An 18,839-nucleotide genomic window follows, 5' to 3' on the forward strand; every position below is an offset into this window, starting at 1 on the left:
CAGATCGGTCCAGATTTGGATATAGCCCCCATATCGACCGATCCGCTGATTTAAGGTCTTAGGCCCATAAAATCAACATCTAATATTTGATTTTGCTAAAATTTGGGACAGTGAGTTGTGTTAGGCTCCTCGACATCTTTCTGCAATTTGGCCCAGATCGGTCCAGATTTCGATATAGCTGTCATATAGACCGATATTTCGATTTAAAAATTTTGGCCCATAAAAAGCGCATTTATTGTCCGATGTCGCCGAAATTTGGATGATTTGTGTTAGGCTCTTCGACATTTCTCTTCAATTTGGCCAGATATGAATACAGGTGCCATATAGACCGATCTCTCGATTTAAGGTTTTGGTCCCATAAAGGGCGCATTTATTGTCCGATGTCACCGAAATTTGGTACAGTGAGTTAAGTTAAGCCCTTCGACATATTTCTGCAATTTGGCCTAGATCGATCAAGATTTGGATATACAATAGCTTCCATACAGACCGACCTCTCGATTTAAAGTTTTTGGGCCCATAAAAGTTGAATTTATTGTTTGCTTTCGCCGAAATTTGGGAAAGTGAGTTTTGTTAGGCTCTTCGAAATTATTCTGCAACATGGCTTAAATCGGTACAGATTTGGATATAGCTGCCTTATAGACCTATATCTCGATTTAAAGTCTTGGCCCCATAAAAGACTCATTTGTAATATGTTATGCTTTTCGACATCCGTGTCATATATTGTCCAGATCGGTTTATTTATATTTATCGGTTATACACAATTGTACAATGACTTATACTTATTAGTATTTGGTTCAAATCGGAACATATTTCGATAAAGTTGCTATGGGGCATAAGGAATGCATTTTTCACTGGATTTTGACGAATGGTGGTTTACATATATTCCCGAGGTGGTGGGTATCCAAAGATCGGCCCGGCCGAACTTAACTACTTTTCACTTGTTTTTACTTGTTTCAAGTCACTGTAAACAACACAAAATTATTGCTAGAAAATGACTAACATTTCAATTGAAATATCAGATTGGAATTGGCAAGCCAGAAACTGATATAGCACCCCTCGTATGGGGCCAATTTTGTTTATTTACCAGTCATTCCTTTTGTTATCCCTTTGCTTTTCCCCTCACGCAGGCATTTCACCTTCGTCTCTTAGTCAAACAGTCTTAGCACTGCAGCCACCAAGCCTTCTAAGGAATAGCTTTGAAATTGTTCAGCCTTGCATTGTTAAAAAATTCAATAGTAATCAAAACTAGAGATACCTTTTGAACCTTGAGCCTTTTAAAATAGAAAGAGCAGAACATTCTTAAAGATATCTTAAAAGTTTATCACAGGTTAAGTGATGTGAGTGATGAATAAAATCCGTTCAAATGCAAATTTTGCCCATGGACATTCCACTAAGAAACTGGGGCAAACTTCTCACATATCAATGAGCGCTGCCCGATTCCAGTTTAAGCTCATTGATAAGGAGCCTCCTTTTTATAGCCGAGTCTGAACGGCGTGGCGCACAGTGGGAAGAAGTTTCTACAGTATTCGAACCCAGGTCTTTAGCGTCATAGTCGAAAATGCTAACTATTGCGCTACGGTGGTTGCTAATAAAATAAATAATAAAGAAGTAAAAGCGATCTAAGTTCGGCCGGGCCAAATCTTGAGAATCCACCACCATGGATTCTGCTAAAAATTTATACAAAATAAATTTTATTCTGCATTCCAAATTTCTGTCAAACCAGCAAAAATTTAACTTCTAGGAACCGAACAAGGATGATCGAGAGACCGGTTTACATGGGAGCAATATCAGGTTCCAAACTGCAAAATTTCATCCAAATCAGACAAAAATCGCGGCTTGTAAGGACTGCATGCAAAATTTCAGCCAAATCAGACAAAGATTGCGGCATGTCAGGGCTTAAGAAGTCAAATCGGGAGATCGGTTTACAAGGGATCTAATCAGGTTATAGACGGATTTGAACCGTACTTGACACAGTTGTTGGAAGTCAAAACAGAACCTTAAGTGCAAAATTTCAGCCAAATCGGACAAAAATTGCGGCTTCCAGGGGCTCAACAATATAAATCGAGAGATCGGTGTATATGGGAGCTTTATCAGAATTTGAACCCTTTCGCAATCCCCAACGACCTACATCAATATTAAGTATCTGTGCAAAATTTCAAGCAGCAAGCTTACGCGTTCCACCGCTATCGTGATTTCGACAGACGGACATGGCTAGATCAATTCAGAACCTCGAGATGATCAAGAATATATATACTTTATGGGGTCTTAGACGAATATTTCGAGATGTTACAAACGGAATGACTAGATTAGTATACCTCCACCCCAAGGAGGTGGGTATAAAAATGAAATAATAAAATCCGTTATTTGAATAAAATCTGTTAGCTAGACCCTAGGATTATCTGACGGGTGATGGTAAGTTGTCGATATCATGCTAAAGGGTGATTTTTTTGAGGTTAGGATTTTCATGCATTAGTATTTGACAGATTACGTGGGATTTCAGATGAATTCAGATGATTCAGATGATTTCAGATGAAATGTCAAAGCATACTGAGCATCTTTCTCTTTGACACCATGTCTGAAATCCCACGTGATCTGTCAAATACTAATGCATGAAAATCCTAACCTCAAAAAAATCACTCTTTATAACAGATAATAACCAACTCTTAATCTTGATTTGAACCATATAATACTATAATAAAACACGCGCCACAGGAGACATTTTATCGCCACTCCTATGGGTAACCATCACAAAAAACCTTTTACGGATGCTGACTGAGGAGAGATTTGAACCCGTCTTATACGCAGACGATATCATAGAACGTCAAAGGGGTATGAACCCGAACCAGCTATGCAGAAGCGCCAAAAGGTCTTGCAGATGGCATACGAATGGACTTGACTTGGGAGCCTCAATATTAACACAGAGAAGACAGTTTGACACACCACGTATCCTCAATAGAACGATTCGATATCTGACAAGGTCAAATACTTAAGAGTGATCTTGTATAGGCAACTGAATTAGAAGTGTCACATTCAGCAGCGTACCGAGAAGGCTCACAGATGCTGGGCACTATGTAGACAGGCAGTAGACTCGAAAAGAGCTCGAAATGAAAAACTGCAACGTATGGATAGTACAACAGGTTTAGAAACCATGTTGGATTGGCATAGGCGGAGCGATGGGAACCACGCCCACTAGGATACTGGACACTATTCTAGATATCCGACCCATAGACATACCGATTAAAAGTGAGGCAGCCTTTGCCGCTATGAGACATAAGGAGATGGGAACATGGATAGAGGATAGGAGCAGGTCATACCATCGCGGTAAAGTCGAGGCGACGATAGGAAACGAATGGAAAAAGTTTTCGATGTGATCGTGAGTTCATGTGTGATAACGCGAGGACGTCGAGTGTGAACATCCTTGCGGACAGAAGACAGGCTATCAGGGTAATAACAACCAGGACGGTAAAGTCACGAACAGATGACACGATTAGCATCATTTGGGCGCCAGGGCGTAGCATAGTAAGAGGGAATGAAGAAGCAGATAAGTAGGAAGTATATTTGTAAAATTTTAATTTACGCGGTCGACCGCAATTGTGATTTCGTCATACGGACGGATGGATATGGCTATGGGTTGATGGGGTCGCAGATCAATATTTCGAGGTGTTATGAAGGGAATGACTAGATTCGAATACCTCCAACGTATGGTGGTTGGTGGAAAAAAGAATTTGTCACAAAATAATACTAGAACGAAATCCGTGTAGTAAAATAAGAATCAAGTGATTGTTGAAAGGGATGGTTGTGTCCGTAAGTAAACAGGAAATTAAATTTAAAGATACCATCTTTATTTTAAAATGTTGGTTCTTTGGCTCGTTTTCCTTGCTAAAATCCTACAAATGACGAAAAATCTTAAATTTTGGGCAAACTTTTTTTCTGTGTAACCAATTGTGATCGCCTCTTCCAGAGATAACACGGTCCGAAAACCTTTCCCGTAACTCCGTCTAATAAAAATTATAAAAAATCTCTAAAATTAATAAATAATCTTCCGATTAGAGATCCCAAGTTGGGACCAATAGTCGACTTTTAACAAATTTGCAAAAGTAGATTTTTCAACTTATTTTTGCTGGAAGCCTACGAAGTCTAATCGGAAGACCGGTTTATATGGCGGCTATATCAGGATATAAACTGATTTAGACCATACTTTGTACAGTTGTGGGAAGTCATACGTTATGAGCGAAATTTAAGCCGATTTGGATAAGTATTGCGCTCCCTAGAAGCTTAAGAAGTTATTTGGAGATCCGTTTATATGGCAGCTTTATCAGGCTATGAACCGTCTTGAACCGTACTTAGCAAAATTATTGGAAGTCAAAGCAAAATACCACGTGCATAATTTCAGCTTAATCGGATAAGGATTGCGGCCTCTAGAAGCTCAAGAAGTCAAGACCCAAGATCGGTTTATATGGCAGTTATATCAAAACATGGACCGATTTGGCCCATTCAAAATCCCAGAAAGAAAGATCCAAGTCAGGAATTCAGTGCTACTTACAAAATCCTTAATTGTTTTCAATAACACTCCCCTAAGTAGGTTCATGTCTGATATTGTGTCTCCAACTAAGTGCCGATATCTGTTAGACGTGAAAACCGAGCAATGACAAAGGAAATGTTCCAACATCTCATCATCTTCCCGCATGCCCTACACATGCTATCACTTGCCGCACCGATTTTACATAAGTCAGTTCGTAGTCCTATGTGTCCCGTTATGATACCAATAGCTATACTGTCCACCCAAACGATGCGGATTGTGCCATCCTCACAGAAGGCTTTAATGTCCTTCTTACACTACAAGACTGTTCGTTATCTTACCCTCCTGGTTATTGCGCTTATGGCCATTGTACTGTCCATATAGATGTTCACACTCTACGTCCTTGCGTTAGTACAGCACAACCTCACGCCTGCCGTGATCGCCTGGACCTCCGCCTGCAGGACCGTATTATGGTCAGGCAGTCTAAAAACAGATCTCGGTCCCTGAGTTCTCAATGTAGACCATCAGTCCCACTATATCCTCTAGATTTGATCCATCCGTATAAAATGATCTTCCAGAAGGTAATACTAGGATTCCGTCAGTCCAAGATTGTGCCACTGGCAGCAGTGCCTCACACAAGCTCAAGAGTAGTGTCTGGTACTCGATCGGAAATCTCTTCCCCTCTTTCCAGGGTTCATATCGTCGCCACGATTATTCCGCAATAGGTATGAGCTGCTCCCATCCTCAATCCATTCTCCCATCGCCTTAAGTCTCACCCATAGCCGCAGTGGTTGCCTCACATTTAATCTGCATGTCATTGGTCGGATATCTAGAATGGTCTCCAGTGACCTAGTGGGAGTGGTTCTGCCCACTGAGACCTGTGGAACTATCCCAGTCATAGGCCATATACAAGTCACTTTCGGCCCTTCTGCATAGCTGGTTCGCATCCTTACCTCTAAGAGTATAATAACATCGTACGCATAGCAGACGGGTTCAAATGCCTCCTCAGTAAGCATCCGTAATAGGTAATTTATGGTGGTCAACCATTGGAGTGGCGACAAAATGCCCTGTGCCACTTTCTCCAAAATATTGATATCATGGAATTCGCAATTTATCCACTTGTTCCTTTGCATATGGTTAATCCAGTCTCTAAGGACCGGGTCCACCCGGTACTGGTCTAAGGATTGGATCGATATGGCAGTCCGCATATTACTAAACGCCACCTCGATGTCAATGCAAACCACCAATGTGTACGTCTTCGCATCGAAGGATTCTTCTATTTAATGCACAACCTCGTGCAGGGCAGTTTCCATTGTCCTACCCTTAACATAAGCATGCTGTTTGTATTTAAGTAGTTCGCTAGATATCCTACTCTTTATCATGGTATCTACAATCTGTTCGATGGTTTGGAGTAGAAAGGACGTAAGGCTTATGGGTCTGTAGGCCATTGGTGTCGCATAATTTGCCTCTCCGGGCTTGGATATAAACACCACCCTTGCCTCTTGCCAGGCTTTCGGAGTATATGCAAGTCCTAGGCACGCTATGAAAATAGTGACCATGTGAGGCGCCAGATTGTCGGCCTGCTTTTGTGGGGGTGGAGAGTATACAAATTACAAATGATTTTGGAAAAAGTGGCCATATAAGCCATAATGGCTTAGCGATCTTTTCAACATTTTCAATGAGATATTCTATTTGATAACGCAAACGTGTTCAAAATTTCAACCAAATGGGATCTAATATATCTTCCATATATATAATATTTACTCCGATTTGCGGTGTTCTCGCTGCAGTAGCCACAATATTCTTCCGATTATTAGAAAACTTTGTGTGAGAATTTTTTATTTTGATGTCTCAATTCGTGCCCAATTCCATCAAAATCGGTTTATCCAGATATATCTCTAATTGGCGATATAACTTGCAATGGCAAATTTTAAACCACGTGAAACAATACACTCACACATATAATAAGCAGTGAAAATGATCAATAATACTTGTTAACAACTCTAGTTCTACTCTAAATAAAATGGGAAATGTGTTGAAATTTTCACAAACAAACATTACTATTTAACCCGCAAACACAACTATAAAAGCAAAACAAGTAAAAATACGCTAACTTTGGATACCCACCACCTCAGGTATAAATGTAAACCACCTTTCATCAAAATCCGGTTTAAATTGCATACCTTATGCTCCATAGCAGTTATATCGAAATATGCTGCGATTTGGACCAAATACTAATAATTACAAGTCATTGTACAATTGTGTATAACAAACTAATGATATTTCTAGTAGCTATATCTAAATATAAACCGATCTGAACCATATACGATACGGATGTCGAAAAGCCTAACATAAGTCATTGCGTCAAATTTTATTGAAATCGGATAAAAAATGCGCTTTTAATGGGGCCAAGACCTTAAATCGAGATATCGATCTGAGCCAAATAGAAGAAGAATGTCGAAGTGCCCAACACAACTCACTGTCCCAAATTTCGACGACATTGGTCAATAAATGCACCTTTTATGCGCCCTAAATCTTAAGTTGAGAGATCGGTCTGTATGGCAGCTATATGCTAATCTCGATCGATCTAGGCCAAATTGCAGAAATTTGTCGAGGGGCTAAACTTAACTCACTGTCCCAAATTTCGCCCACATCGGACAATATATGCGCTTTTTATGGGGCCAAAACCTTAGGTCGAGGGATAGGTCTATATGACAGCTATATCCAAATCTGGACCGATCTGGGCCATATTGCAGAGGTATGTAGGGGTTTGCGGTTTTTTTTGCGGGGTGACTGCGGTTTTTTTGAGTGCAAAACATTAAATCGAGACGTCGGTCTATATGGCAGCTGTATCGAAATCTGGACTGATCTGTGCTATATTGCAGAAGTATGCCGAGGGGCTTAACTTAGCTCTCTGTCCCAAATTTCGGCGACATCGGACAATAAATGCGTCTTTTATTGTCCCAAAACCTTGAATCGAGACATCGGTCTATATGGCAGCTATATCGAAATCTGGACCGATCTCGGTCAAATTAAAGAAGGATGTCGAAGGGCCGAACGCAACTCTCTGTCCCAAATTTTGGCGAAATCGGACATTAAATGCGCCCTTTATGGGCGCCAGACCTTAAATCGAGAGATCGGTCTATATGGTAGCTATATCCAAATCTGTAGCGATCTGGGCCAAATTGAAGAAAGATGTCTAGCGGCCCAACACAACTCACTGTCCCAAATTTCAGCAAAATCGGAAAACAGACGGACAGACGGATGGATAGACAGACGGATGGATAGACAGACGGATGGATAGACAGACGGACGAACGGACATGGCTAGATTGTCATAGATTTTTACGACGATCAAGATTATATATACTTTTCGATGTGTTACAAACGGAATGATAAAATGAATATACTCCCCATCCTTCGGTGGTGGGTATAAAAATATTAAACATGTTTACCACATTTTGAAGGTACTCAACTCTACCATTAGAATCCATATAAAAAAAGTTTTTGAAATTCAAATGCCTTAAAGATTATAAATACAACCTAGGATATACCTGAAATTTCAACTATTTTTGCTGCTTACCGGTTTTTTGCAGAATGTAAAACATTAGCAGCTGTTTGCTAATAATCAGGGTTGCCAAGTTTTATAATTACTTGTGATTTTTACTCTCCAAGTTGTTCTAAAGCAACTTCAATTAGAACATTAAAAAAAAAATCAGTTTGAAAATTTGACTTATTGTGGAGTTTTACGATTTCCGCCAAGTGGCCCAAAGGTTATCATTTCCGCTTATGACGCTGAAAGGAGATCCCTTAATATTAGGCTAAATCTTTAATTGGACGGCACCAATTGACACCTGTTCCTAAATAGAATATTCGTGGCCACATTTGCCAATTTTATAAAGGGATTGACAACGGATTAGTATATCTCCCATTCTGTGGTGGAGGTTAGAAAAACCGATAAGAAGTATTGTATAAAATTCACACCTACTTATTTGTCATTTGGACTAACACACAGCTAATAAATTTCATTTCAATTATGTTTTTGTTGAATCTATTCTACTCTTTCTTTTAAAAAAAGTGTTAAATTAACTTTTAAAAGTGAAAAAATTAAGTATTTAATACCATTTCATCACTATAGTTCATTAAGCACTATCTATCATCAACTTGATTTCTAATAAATTCCCTCACTCCCCTCCTTACGTTTTAAACCACCAACCATCGATACCACCAACCATCACATTGACAACCATTGCCATTAAATATTCAAATTCAACCAAAACAAAAAACATATCTCGTCCACTTCGCGATATCCTGGAACATGAAACTGCGAACAGAAGTGACACCGAAAGTGCCGAAGTAAAAGCCACCTCCACGGCAACTGCAACCACAGCCGCAGCCTCGGAAGTCGATGCAAATGGCCAAATGAATGCTGATAGCTGCAACAAAAAGTCCAAACGATTGCCCTCATTCTCGGCCATTTTCAAGCGTATGAATGAGCGCGATGTGTCTGCCAAACGGAAGAACAACGAAGCGGATACCAGCAATAATGGCAACGAAGTTGGCCCAACACCTACACCAGCTGTTGCAACCACGGCGGGAAGCGGCACTAATGAACAATTGTCCCCTGATGGTGCCACTGATGGCAATGACAATCAACCAAAGGTATTGTAGCTAGTATAATTTTTTTATCCTCTTAATTGCATTCCTTGCATTCTATTTTCCCCACCTATCCCTTTCAAAAAAAAAATCTATTATTAAATTTAAATCATTGAGCAAAGTGTGGTTTCCATTTTAGTGTCTAGATGGAGCCAAAATCTTTTATAATTTCTTTCAGGATTTGAATTTTTTAAGAGCTACTGGGAATGTTTTTTTAATTTCAATCCTAGACCTCTCTAAACAATGCAGAATAAATAACTTTGTTTTTTTTATAATTTTGAGAATGCAAATCCTTAGTAATAGATTGTTTCCTCTTTGTTTCATCATATACATATGTATTTCCTACATATGTCTACTTATATAGAAAAGAATACAACTCCAATATGCATACAACTCTTATTCTTAGTACATAGTACGTATTATATGTTATGTATCTTCATCTGTAGTGTTCCCTTCTTGAATGGTAGCCGATTCTTTGTTAGTCTTTTGATTGTTTCAATAACATCCTTTTGTTATGTTTTAATGGGAATTCTCTTTTTTTCTCTTTCTCTCTGTTGGCAATTGTTAAAATGCATGTATTTCATATTCTCTACACAACAAAAAAAAAGGTAATAATATGGCAAACATCTTCACCCGAATGGACATTCAAATAGAAACATCAGATGCTTAAAGGTATTGAAGAAACCCCCACTTTAATTATAAGTCTAAGAATTATTTCCTCAGAAATCTTATCTTTATTCACTATAAGTATGCTTTATCTCATGCCATTGATGAAATGGGTAGATAACATAAGGGAGGACAAATGTTATTTAGTAGTAAGTGCGTTCAACAGGATCTAATGATACGGGCCTGTTCAAATAAACGGTACTTGCTTCTACGACATTTGAAATGATTGATACAATTGATGGAATAACTCTGAACTTGTAGTCCAGATACTGAGTTGTAAAGCAAAGTCATGGATTGTATATAGAATGGTTTAGAGTTGCCTTATGCAGGTGCTTGAGAAGATAAATTAGAATAAGTTATAAGAAAGTTTTACCATGTAAAGAATCGATTCGGACCATATGTTATACTGGGCTAGGTTGCAAAGTTATTTACCACAAACATTCCATTAAGGAGAAGGATACAAATAGGCGATTCAAACTCAATCATCTGTGACACATCTTTGGGGAGATGTCCTTACATGGCCGCCATACCACTTTTTCAAATGACGCAGTACCTCACCTCAAACATTTTTGCTGTTATACTAGCAAATTTCTCCGAGCGTGAGTTTATTTAAGGCCGAAAGTGACCCTCAGAGTATTAAGCCGGAGTCCAGCTCTGAATCGAACCGCCCTCCGACTCCAAGAAATACTACGGTTGAAACCGCAGCCTTGTCTTTTGACTCGTGATAGATGCGCGCGTCGCCAACCATCCAAAGACAACTTGTAATTTGAAACACGAAATTACAGTCTCTTTAAATACTGAGGGCCAATGATACTCGAGTTGACAAGGCGAGTTATTGACGCCTTCAAATAACCAATGACCAACATCAGCGTCTATTCCTAGATTTGGGGCGGTTGGAGGCGAGCGTCGAATCATAGAGCAAGCGGTTCGCGACATCGAGGGATATATGTGCGATCACACAAAACCCATGCGGTTGAGCGCTGGGCTAGTAACCCGCCCCGGAAAACTATAAGAATCATTCTGAGAAACAAAAGGATATTAAAATGTAAAAGCGTTCTAAGTACGACCAGGCCGAAACTTGGGAACCCACCACCATAGATTCTGTTAAAAATATATACAAAATAAATTTAGTTGAAGGGCATAATTTTATTCTACATACCAAATTTCTGTAAAACCAGCAAAAACTCGAGCTTCTAGGAACCGAACAAGGATGATTGAGAGACCGGTTAACATGGAAGACTTATCCGGGTTTATACTGATTGTGATTCTATTCGGCACAGTTATTGGAAGTCATAAAAGAACACCACATGCAAAATTTCAACCAAATCGGACAAAAATTGCGGGTTGTAAGGGCTCAAAAAGTCAAATCGGGAGATCGGTTAATATGGGAGCTATATCAAGTTGTAAACCGATTCGGATCGTATTTGATACAGTTATTGGAAGTCATAACGGTACAAAATTTCAGGCAAATCGGATGAATATTGCAGCTTCCAGGGGCTCAACAAGTCAAGTCGGAAGATCGGTTTATATGGGAGCTGAATCAGGTTCTTGACCGATTTGGACCGTACTGGGCAAAGTTGTTTGAAGTCAATAACAATTGACCATGTGCGAAACTTTAAATCGAACAAATATTGCAGCTTCTAGAGGCTCGAGAAGTCAAATCGGGAGGTTGATTTTTATATGACCTATATCAGGTTATAGGACGATTTGGACCGTACTTGACACAGTTGTTAAAAGATGTAACGGAACACCACATACAAAATTTCTGCCAATTCGCATGAAAATTGCAGCTTCCAGGGGCTCAAGAAGCCAAATCGGGAGACCGGTTTATATGGGAGGTATATCAGGTTCTTGACCGATTTTGACCGTACTAGGCAAAGTTATTCGCATTCATAACAGTTGACTATGTGCGAAATTTCGGTCAAATTGGACCGGACAAACAGATGCTACCTTGGATTAAGTAAGCAGTTTAGAAACCCGGCCACCTCTCGACAGTCGAAGATTGCACTATCCGAGACACTGATACTACCCGTGTTGTTATATGGTTCTGAGGCATGGGTACTTGTGAAAGCAGATGAGGCAGTACTTGGAGAGAAAGGTTTTTCGAATAATATATGGAGCAGATTGCATTAATGGAGTGGAGAATATAGGCTTCGTATGAACCACCAACCGTATGAGCTCTCTGACGACAATAGCATAGTTACACGTATCAAAATACAACGGCTGCGTTGGCTAGGTCATGTTGTCAGAATTGATGAAGAAGCTCCGGTGGTACATGTATACCGGGACGACCAAAAGCCCCATATAAGAATTTCTCAATTCCAGAATGAGTGCAGAAGATCGAGGCACCTGGAACGATATTCTACGTTCGGCTAGTGGAACTATGGGTATTTTTATAAAAAAATTCGTGCAGTATTTATTTTTTGTTCTTTAAGGATACTTTTATCTGCAAGATTGCAGAAAATTTTTAAGGTATCGCTTTTCGATTTTATCTAACAAATTTTCAATTTTCAACCATATCCAAATATAGACCGATCTGAACCATAAACCATGAACCACGGATGGCGATAAGCCTAACATAAGTCACTGTTTTAAATTTCAGCGAAATCGGACAATAAATGCGCCTTTTATTGCCCCAAAACCTTAAATCGAGAGATCGGTCTATATGGCATGGTTCAAATCTCAACCGATCTGGGTCAACTTGCAGAAAGTGGTTGAAGAGACTAACGCTACTCACTGTCCCAAGTTTCGGAGAAGTCGGATTATAAATGCGCCTTTTATGGGCCCAAAACCTTTCATCGAGAGGTCGGTCTAAATGGCAGCTTTATCCAAATCTGAACCGATCTGAGCCAAATTGAAGTGGGCTATCGAAGGGCTGAACACAACTCCCTGTCCCAAATTTCGGCGACATCGGACAATAAATGCCGCTTTTATGGACCCAAAACCTTAAATCGAGAGATCGGTCTATATGGCAACTATATCCAAATCTGGACCGATCTGTGCCTAATTGCAAAAAAATATCAAGGAGCCTGACACAACTCACTGTCCCAAATTTTGCCAAAATCAGGCGATAGATGCGCCTTCTATGGGCCTGAGACCTAATATCGAGAGAACATCCTAAATGGCAGCTATTTCTAAATCTGAACCGATCAAAGCCAAATTGAAGTGGGATATCGACTGGCTTAACATAACTCACTGTTCCAAATTTCAGTAAAATCGGACAATAAATTTGGCTTTTATGGGCCTAAGACCCTAAATCGGCGGATCGGTCTATATGGGGCCTTCGCCGAAAAAAAAAATCGATACCAACGATTTTAAATTAATACCAAAACCATACCGTACGGTATGGATGACTTAAAGCGTAATATATACCATATGGTATTGTTTTGGTACTATTTCACGGTATTGCTTTAATTCCATACAGTATCAATTATTATTTCAGCGAAGCTGGGCATACGTTATCAGACTTGAAACATCTTGGGACAAATGGTAGCTGCAAGTTATTTCTGAGAACAGTTTCATCGCCTTTATTTTTCGGTATTTGTAGCGCACTACAAGGTGTATATACATAGTGGGCTGAGGCAGATTATAATTTGTCGCCTTCTTTCGTACCCACCACTGAAGGATGGGGGTATATTAATTTTGCCATTTCGTTAAAACGGACTTCAACGTATCATCAGAACTCGGTAATAGACACGGAACTCCGTGTGTGTTCAGCAAGATGGAGCCACAGCACTAGACTCAATATGGAGCCACAGCACTAGAAATGAGATTTCCCCGAACGCCTCATTTCTCTCAGAGCCGAGTATAACCTTATTGCGGTTTAACTTTTTGAGTTCTTATAAGTCCCATGAGTTTAACCTGAGCGTTCTTCTCTTAAGTTTTCAGCTAAGTCTATGGTGGTGGATAGCAAAGATTCGTTGCATTCGAACTTGGTGTCCTTTTACTTACTTCTTCTTAATAGATAGTAACAATATTCTATTCTAAATCTACAAACACTTTTCCTGTGCCCTAGCTAATGTGTTGTCGTGGCTATCTGCTAATTACATGTACTCCTATACTCGAAAATTTATTTCCAATCGCTATATTAGAATAAAACTAATAAAAACTTTTTTTCTCTTTTACTTTCATTCAAACAGGAAGATAAACAACTCGTCTATGCAGAACTTGTACTAAAACCCGCTGAAAATAATGAACCCCTGCCGCCACCAAAACCCTCAACTGAGTATGCGGAAATTGTCTATGTGAAGAAGGACGATAAAAAATAGACCAAACCAACACTTATATGCTTATAAATACAAAAAAAAACAACAACAGCAACAAAACAAAATCAACATAAAGTGGCATTCAATTTCAATTCATTACAAAATAAAACATAAAAAATAGGTGTTAATTAAGGGATAACAAACTATTACACAAAAAAAAAGCAAAGTTTTCAAAAAACTAAATGTAAACTAAACTCAATTGGATCAACGTCAAACCTTTTTATTGTTGTGTTATTTCAAACGAGCATAGATGGTATGCAAAGATAATTTTCAACATCGTTTTATTAAATATTTACACTTTTTAAATGTACGAAAAAAATTACAAACCACGAGCAACAAAAAAAAAAACAAAAGCACAACAATTAAAATTAAGTGGAGCAATGGTAAAAACACTACAAATTGTCTATTATCATCACATCATAACACAATTAATATTAAGAATAATAATAAACTATTTTATTTAGCATGTCCCTGGCAACAACAACAAAACAAAGTAAAAACTCGTAGTTGAAAAGTTTTCTTTTTATCATATGGTCCAGATTATATTAAAATTGCAATAAACAGTAGTGCTTAAAATTGATGGCAAAAAAGTCTTTAGAAAAACATTTCAAGGGCTTTTACATAGGCCTTTATGGTAAAACTTACATCTCGTCTACCCACCACCTTGTATACTGCCAAAAATGTGAACCAATTAACTCAGATTTTGAGGTCTCTGGGGACTCCAGAAATAATGCTTATATCTTCGCAACCCACCACCTTGTGTACTGGTAAAAATATAACCGAATTAACTCAGTTTTCAGGTCTTCAGATGGTCCAGAAGTCATATCGGTGGATCAGTGATAGGGGAGGCTCCATTGCTAGAGATGGAATTCTGCCGGAGAAATACCCTACGCTTGGCTATTTATTAGGTAAATACCCAATAAATACCTTTTTTTGGGTATTTATAATTTTGCCGATATCTTGCACATAAAAATATTTTCCAAACAATTTTTGATGATTTCGTATTTTTTGTATATAAACCTGATCTTCCGATCCCATAAAATCGGATTTTAGTTATATATAGCCGATGTATAGACCGATCCCCAGACTTAAGTCTTGAGGGAATAAATGGGTCATTTTTTATCCGATTGGCAAAAATGAGTTCTGGTAGATCCCTACCCTGGAGATCGGTCTATATGGCAGGTATTTCCAAATATGGTCCGATCTGGATCAAATTTGACAAAAATGGGTAGGGGTCTACCAGAGCGCACTGAGCCAAATTTCATCGAATTCGGGTAAAAAATTGATCTTTTATGGCCTCAATTCCATATATCGGGAGATCGGGCGGTCGGTCTAAGGGCAACTATATCCAAATATAGTGCGATCTGAACTACACTTCACAGAAATGGGTAGCGCTCTACCAGAACTCATTGTGCCAAATTTCATCGAAATCGGATGAAAAATTACCAATTTATTGCCTCAAGACTTTAAGTCTTGAGATCAACCTATATATCGGCTATATATAACTAAAATCCGATTTTATGAGATCGGAAGATCAGGTTTATACACAAAATAATACGAAATCGTCAAAAATTGATTGGAAAATATTTTTATGTCCAAGATATCGGAAAAATTATAAATACCCAGCTTTTGGGTGTAAATACCCAGGTATTTACCCAATTTACCGGTTATTTGGGTATTTACCCATCGCCCATCTCTATCCATTACTTTACCTTAACTGGCTATGACAGAATATTTGTTCCACTAAAATCTCTGACACTAAGTTTCGAGGTGTCCGCTATGGCTGCATTAATTATGCATTTTTCGCAGGATTATGACGAAAGGTGGTTTACACATACACCCGAGGTGGTGGGTATCCAAAGTTTGGCCCGGCCGAACTTAACACCTTTTTAATTGTTTCTAGTAATCCCTAGAAATGATACAATAAAGTTATTTCTCAATAACTCAATTTTTTTGGCATAATTCGCTTCTCCACATATGTATTTACTCATCTCAGTAAAAAATATTATTACAAAAATGTTCATACACGCAAAAAAATTAAAAGTTTGGGAAATTTTTACGACAAACAAAATATTTTTATCACGAAGATTTGCTTTCATATCAACCTTTTTGCTTCCATATACTATGTTAGTCATAAACGTAGCACTATTGAAATTAGCTAACTTTGATTATTTTTAACCCTTTAGCAGCTTCGTCTGCGGTAAAAGGAACTTCCTTTTGCAAAAGTATTTTCATTGCCGAAAACGATTATTCATGTACTAGACTAATAATTTTTCTCTTGCTATTAGAGAGAAAGGGTGATTATTTGAGCGTATAAACCAGTGGTTGGCAAAATTACACATTTTATTGCACATTACTTTGTACGTGCACAAGAAAATAATCCCAAGCAGACCCATAGGCTGACAAAGTATTGAAATTGTGTGCTCGTAGACACATTCTCACACACAACACTTTTTCCTTGTTTGTTTTGACTTTTTTTTATAGCCGTCATGCATGGCATTGTACCTCACAAATGTCGCCAACATTAAGAGGGGATAAACACAAGTTTGTGTGATGTTCTCGCCAGGATTCAAACGCGCTCAGTGTCATAGGCTACAATGGCGCGAATTCGATATCCGCATTTAGGGCAAAGAAGAATGCAAGTTTATGTCAGAGAAAAAAAAACTTTGTATTTGTCACAAATTCTTGCATGAATTTATCGCAAAAACATGTACTCTATATCATAAACAAAGTTCAACGTTTTTAATAAAAGAAGTATACTTGTCGAAAATTTCCTTTATGGCAAACGAATTATTTTGTTGTGTGTAGGTTTACAAAAAATCGAATATATATGAAGAAAATAGAAAAACTAATACTTAAGCAAGTACTTCAACGAAGGAAGATGAGGCAGTGCTCAGTATATTTCAAAGGAAATCTTCATATAACAGTGTCCTAACTTTCTATAATGGTTTTTTATGTCCATTTAGGGATCAATAATTTCAATATTAGACACACAGATGATGAATCTCATAGAAACCTATTCCAATTCCCAGTTTTGGATAACATAAAGCTTATTTACACAACATCAAAAACTCAAAACTCAGTTTAATCAGAATTTTACACCATATTCTACAAAAGATATTTGAATGCATTCAATTTTTATCGCTACTGTGGATATACAGCATCAACAAAAAAATAAAACTATTCAAATCCCATTACATCATAATTACATTTGTAACTGTGCCGAGAACAAAAATTAAAAAAAAAAATATTTTTATCATCTTTGTTTTAATGTTCAACAAATAAATATGAATATACACATAAATACAGAGGAAAAAAAGCAAAACAATAACAATATGCAAAAGTATGTATTTTAATTTTAAACTAAACTGAATGAATCTAGACTAGTTTAAGCAAAACATGACGAATTTTTAATGAAATGAGCAAAGAGATTTATGTGAAATCTAAGCATACCAGGTGTTCTATGTATAAATGTCGGAAGCATTTAAGGTTCTCATGCAAGCAAGCATTTGAAAAATATTTAGTATTAAACGAATTGCAACTGCGTCTGTTTTTCACATAAGCACTTTTGATTTCCCTCCATTTTTTGTAAGTTCGTAAGCGCAAACCATAATTTATGATTAAAATTGCATTTTATTTGCAAACGTGTATTATTATATATAAAAGTTCTTTTTTATAATACGCAAAATTATAATATTAAAAACGATTTCTCATTTATCATTATTTCATAATTATTATTGAATAATTATCATTATTATTATTATTATATTGTGTAAGTTTAAGGGTTTTGTAAATTATACTTTGTACAAAACAGGTTTTTTAACAAGACATAAAAAAAAACAAAATTAACGTAAATCAACTTTTTTGTAATAAATAAATTTAAATTTTAAACTAATATTTTTGTATTAAACTTTATTTCATTTATTGAGAAATAGCACCAGGTTAGTATGTTATTACTTTACTTTACTTTAATTGGCTACGACAGAATATTTGTTCTACTAGCCGAACGTAGAATAGCGTTCCAAGCGCCTCGATCTTCTGCGCTCATTCTAAAATCTCTGACACCAAGTTTCGAGGTGTCTCCCACAACTTGATCTTTCCATCGAGCTTTTGGTTTTCTCGGTTTGCGTGTACCACCGTGTTTGCCTTCAAAAGACTTCTTTGCTGGTGCTTCTTCATCCATTCTGACAACATGACCTAGCCAACGCAGCCGTTGTATTTTGATGCGTGTAACTATGCTTTCGTCGTCATACAGCTCAAATAGCTCGTGGTTCATACGTCGCCTATATTCTCCATTATCGCAAACTGGTTCATATATTTTACGAAGAATCTTTCTCTCAAATACTCCAAGCACTGTCTTATCTGCTTTCACAAGTACCCATGCTTTAGAACCATATAACAACACAAGTAGTATCAATATCTTGTATGGCCACCTCTAAACTGCTTACTTAGTCCAATGTATCATCTGCTTGCCAGTATTATACCATTGAACGTAAAGGGGTACTGAAAGCGGTTTTGTAGTCAACCAAGAGATGGTAAGTGTTGATTTGTCCTTCTCGGGTCTTTTCCAGGATTTCGCGAAGTGTGAATATCTGGTCCAGGGTGAATTTACTAGGTCTTAAGCTACATTGATAGGGCCCAATTATCTCATTGACTTTAGGGTTTAATCTTTCACACAGTAAGCTTCAGAGTATCTTGTATGCGATGGGGAGGAGACTTATTCCTCCGCAGTTG

The 18,839-nt window shown here is 37.9% G+C and overlaps 1 protein-coding gene across 4 annotated transcripts in view; it reads left to right on the forward strand.

Moving 5' to 3' along the window:
• The window catches only part of LOC106091635 (fasciclin-3), a 572,844-nt gene extending 555,021 nt beyond the window's left edge, over positions 1-17,823 (forward strand). The window contains exons 6-7 of one of the 4 annotated variants that reach the window (XM_059366095.1): positions 8,853-9,180; positions 13,980-17,823. In XM_059366095.1, the coding sequence (XP_059222078.1) occupies positions 8,853-9,180; positions 13,980-14,108 (457 nt within the window). In that variant the 3' untranslated portion in view covers positions 14,109-17,823. Of the gene's footprint in view, positions 1-8,852; positions 9,181-9,782; positions 9,843-13,979 lie in introns of those variants that run through there. The other 3 variants (XM_059366096.1, XM_059366099.1, XM_059366101.1) reach the window with 3 other exon arrangements.
• Positions 17,824-18,839: the final 1,016 nt, after the last annotated feature.

Source organism: Stomoxys calcitrans, chromosome 3 (genome assembly GCF_963082655.1).
Source record: "Stomoxys calcitrans chromosome 3, idStoCalc2.1, whole genome shotgun sequence".
NCBI lineage: Eukaryota > Metazoa > Arthropoda > Insecta > Diptera > Muscidae > Stomoxys > Stomoxys calcitrans.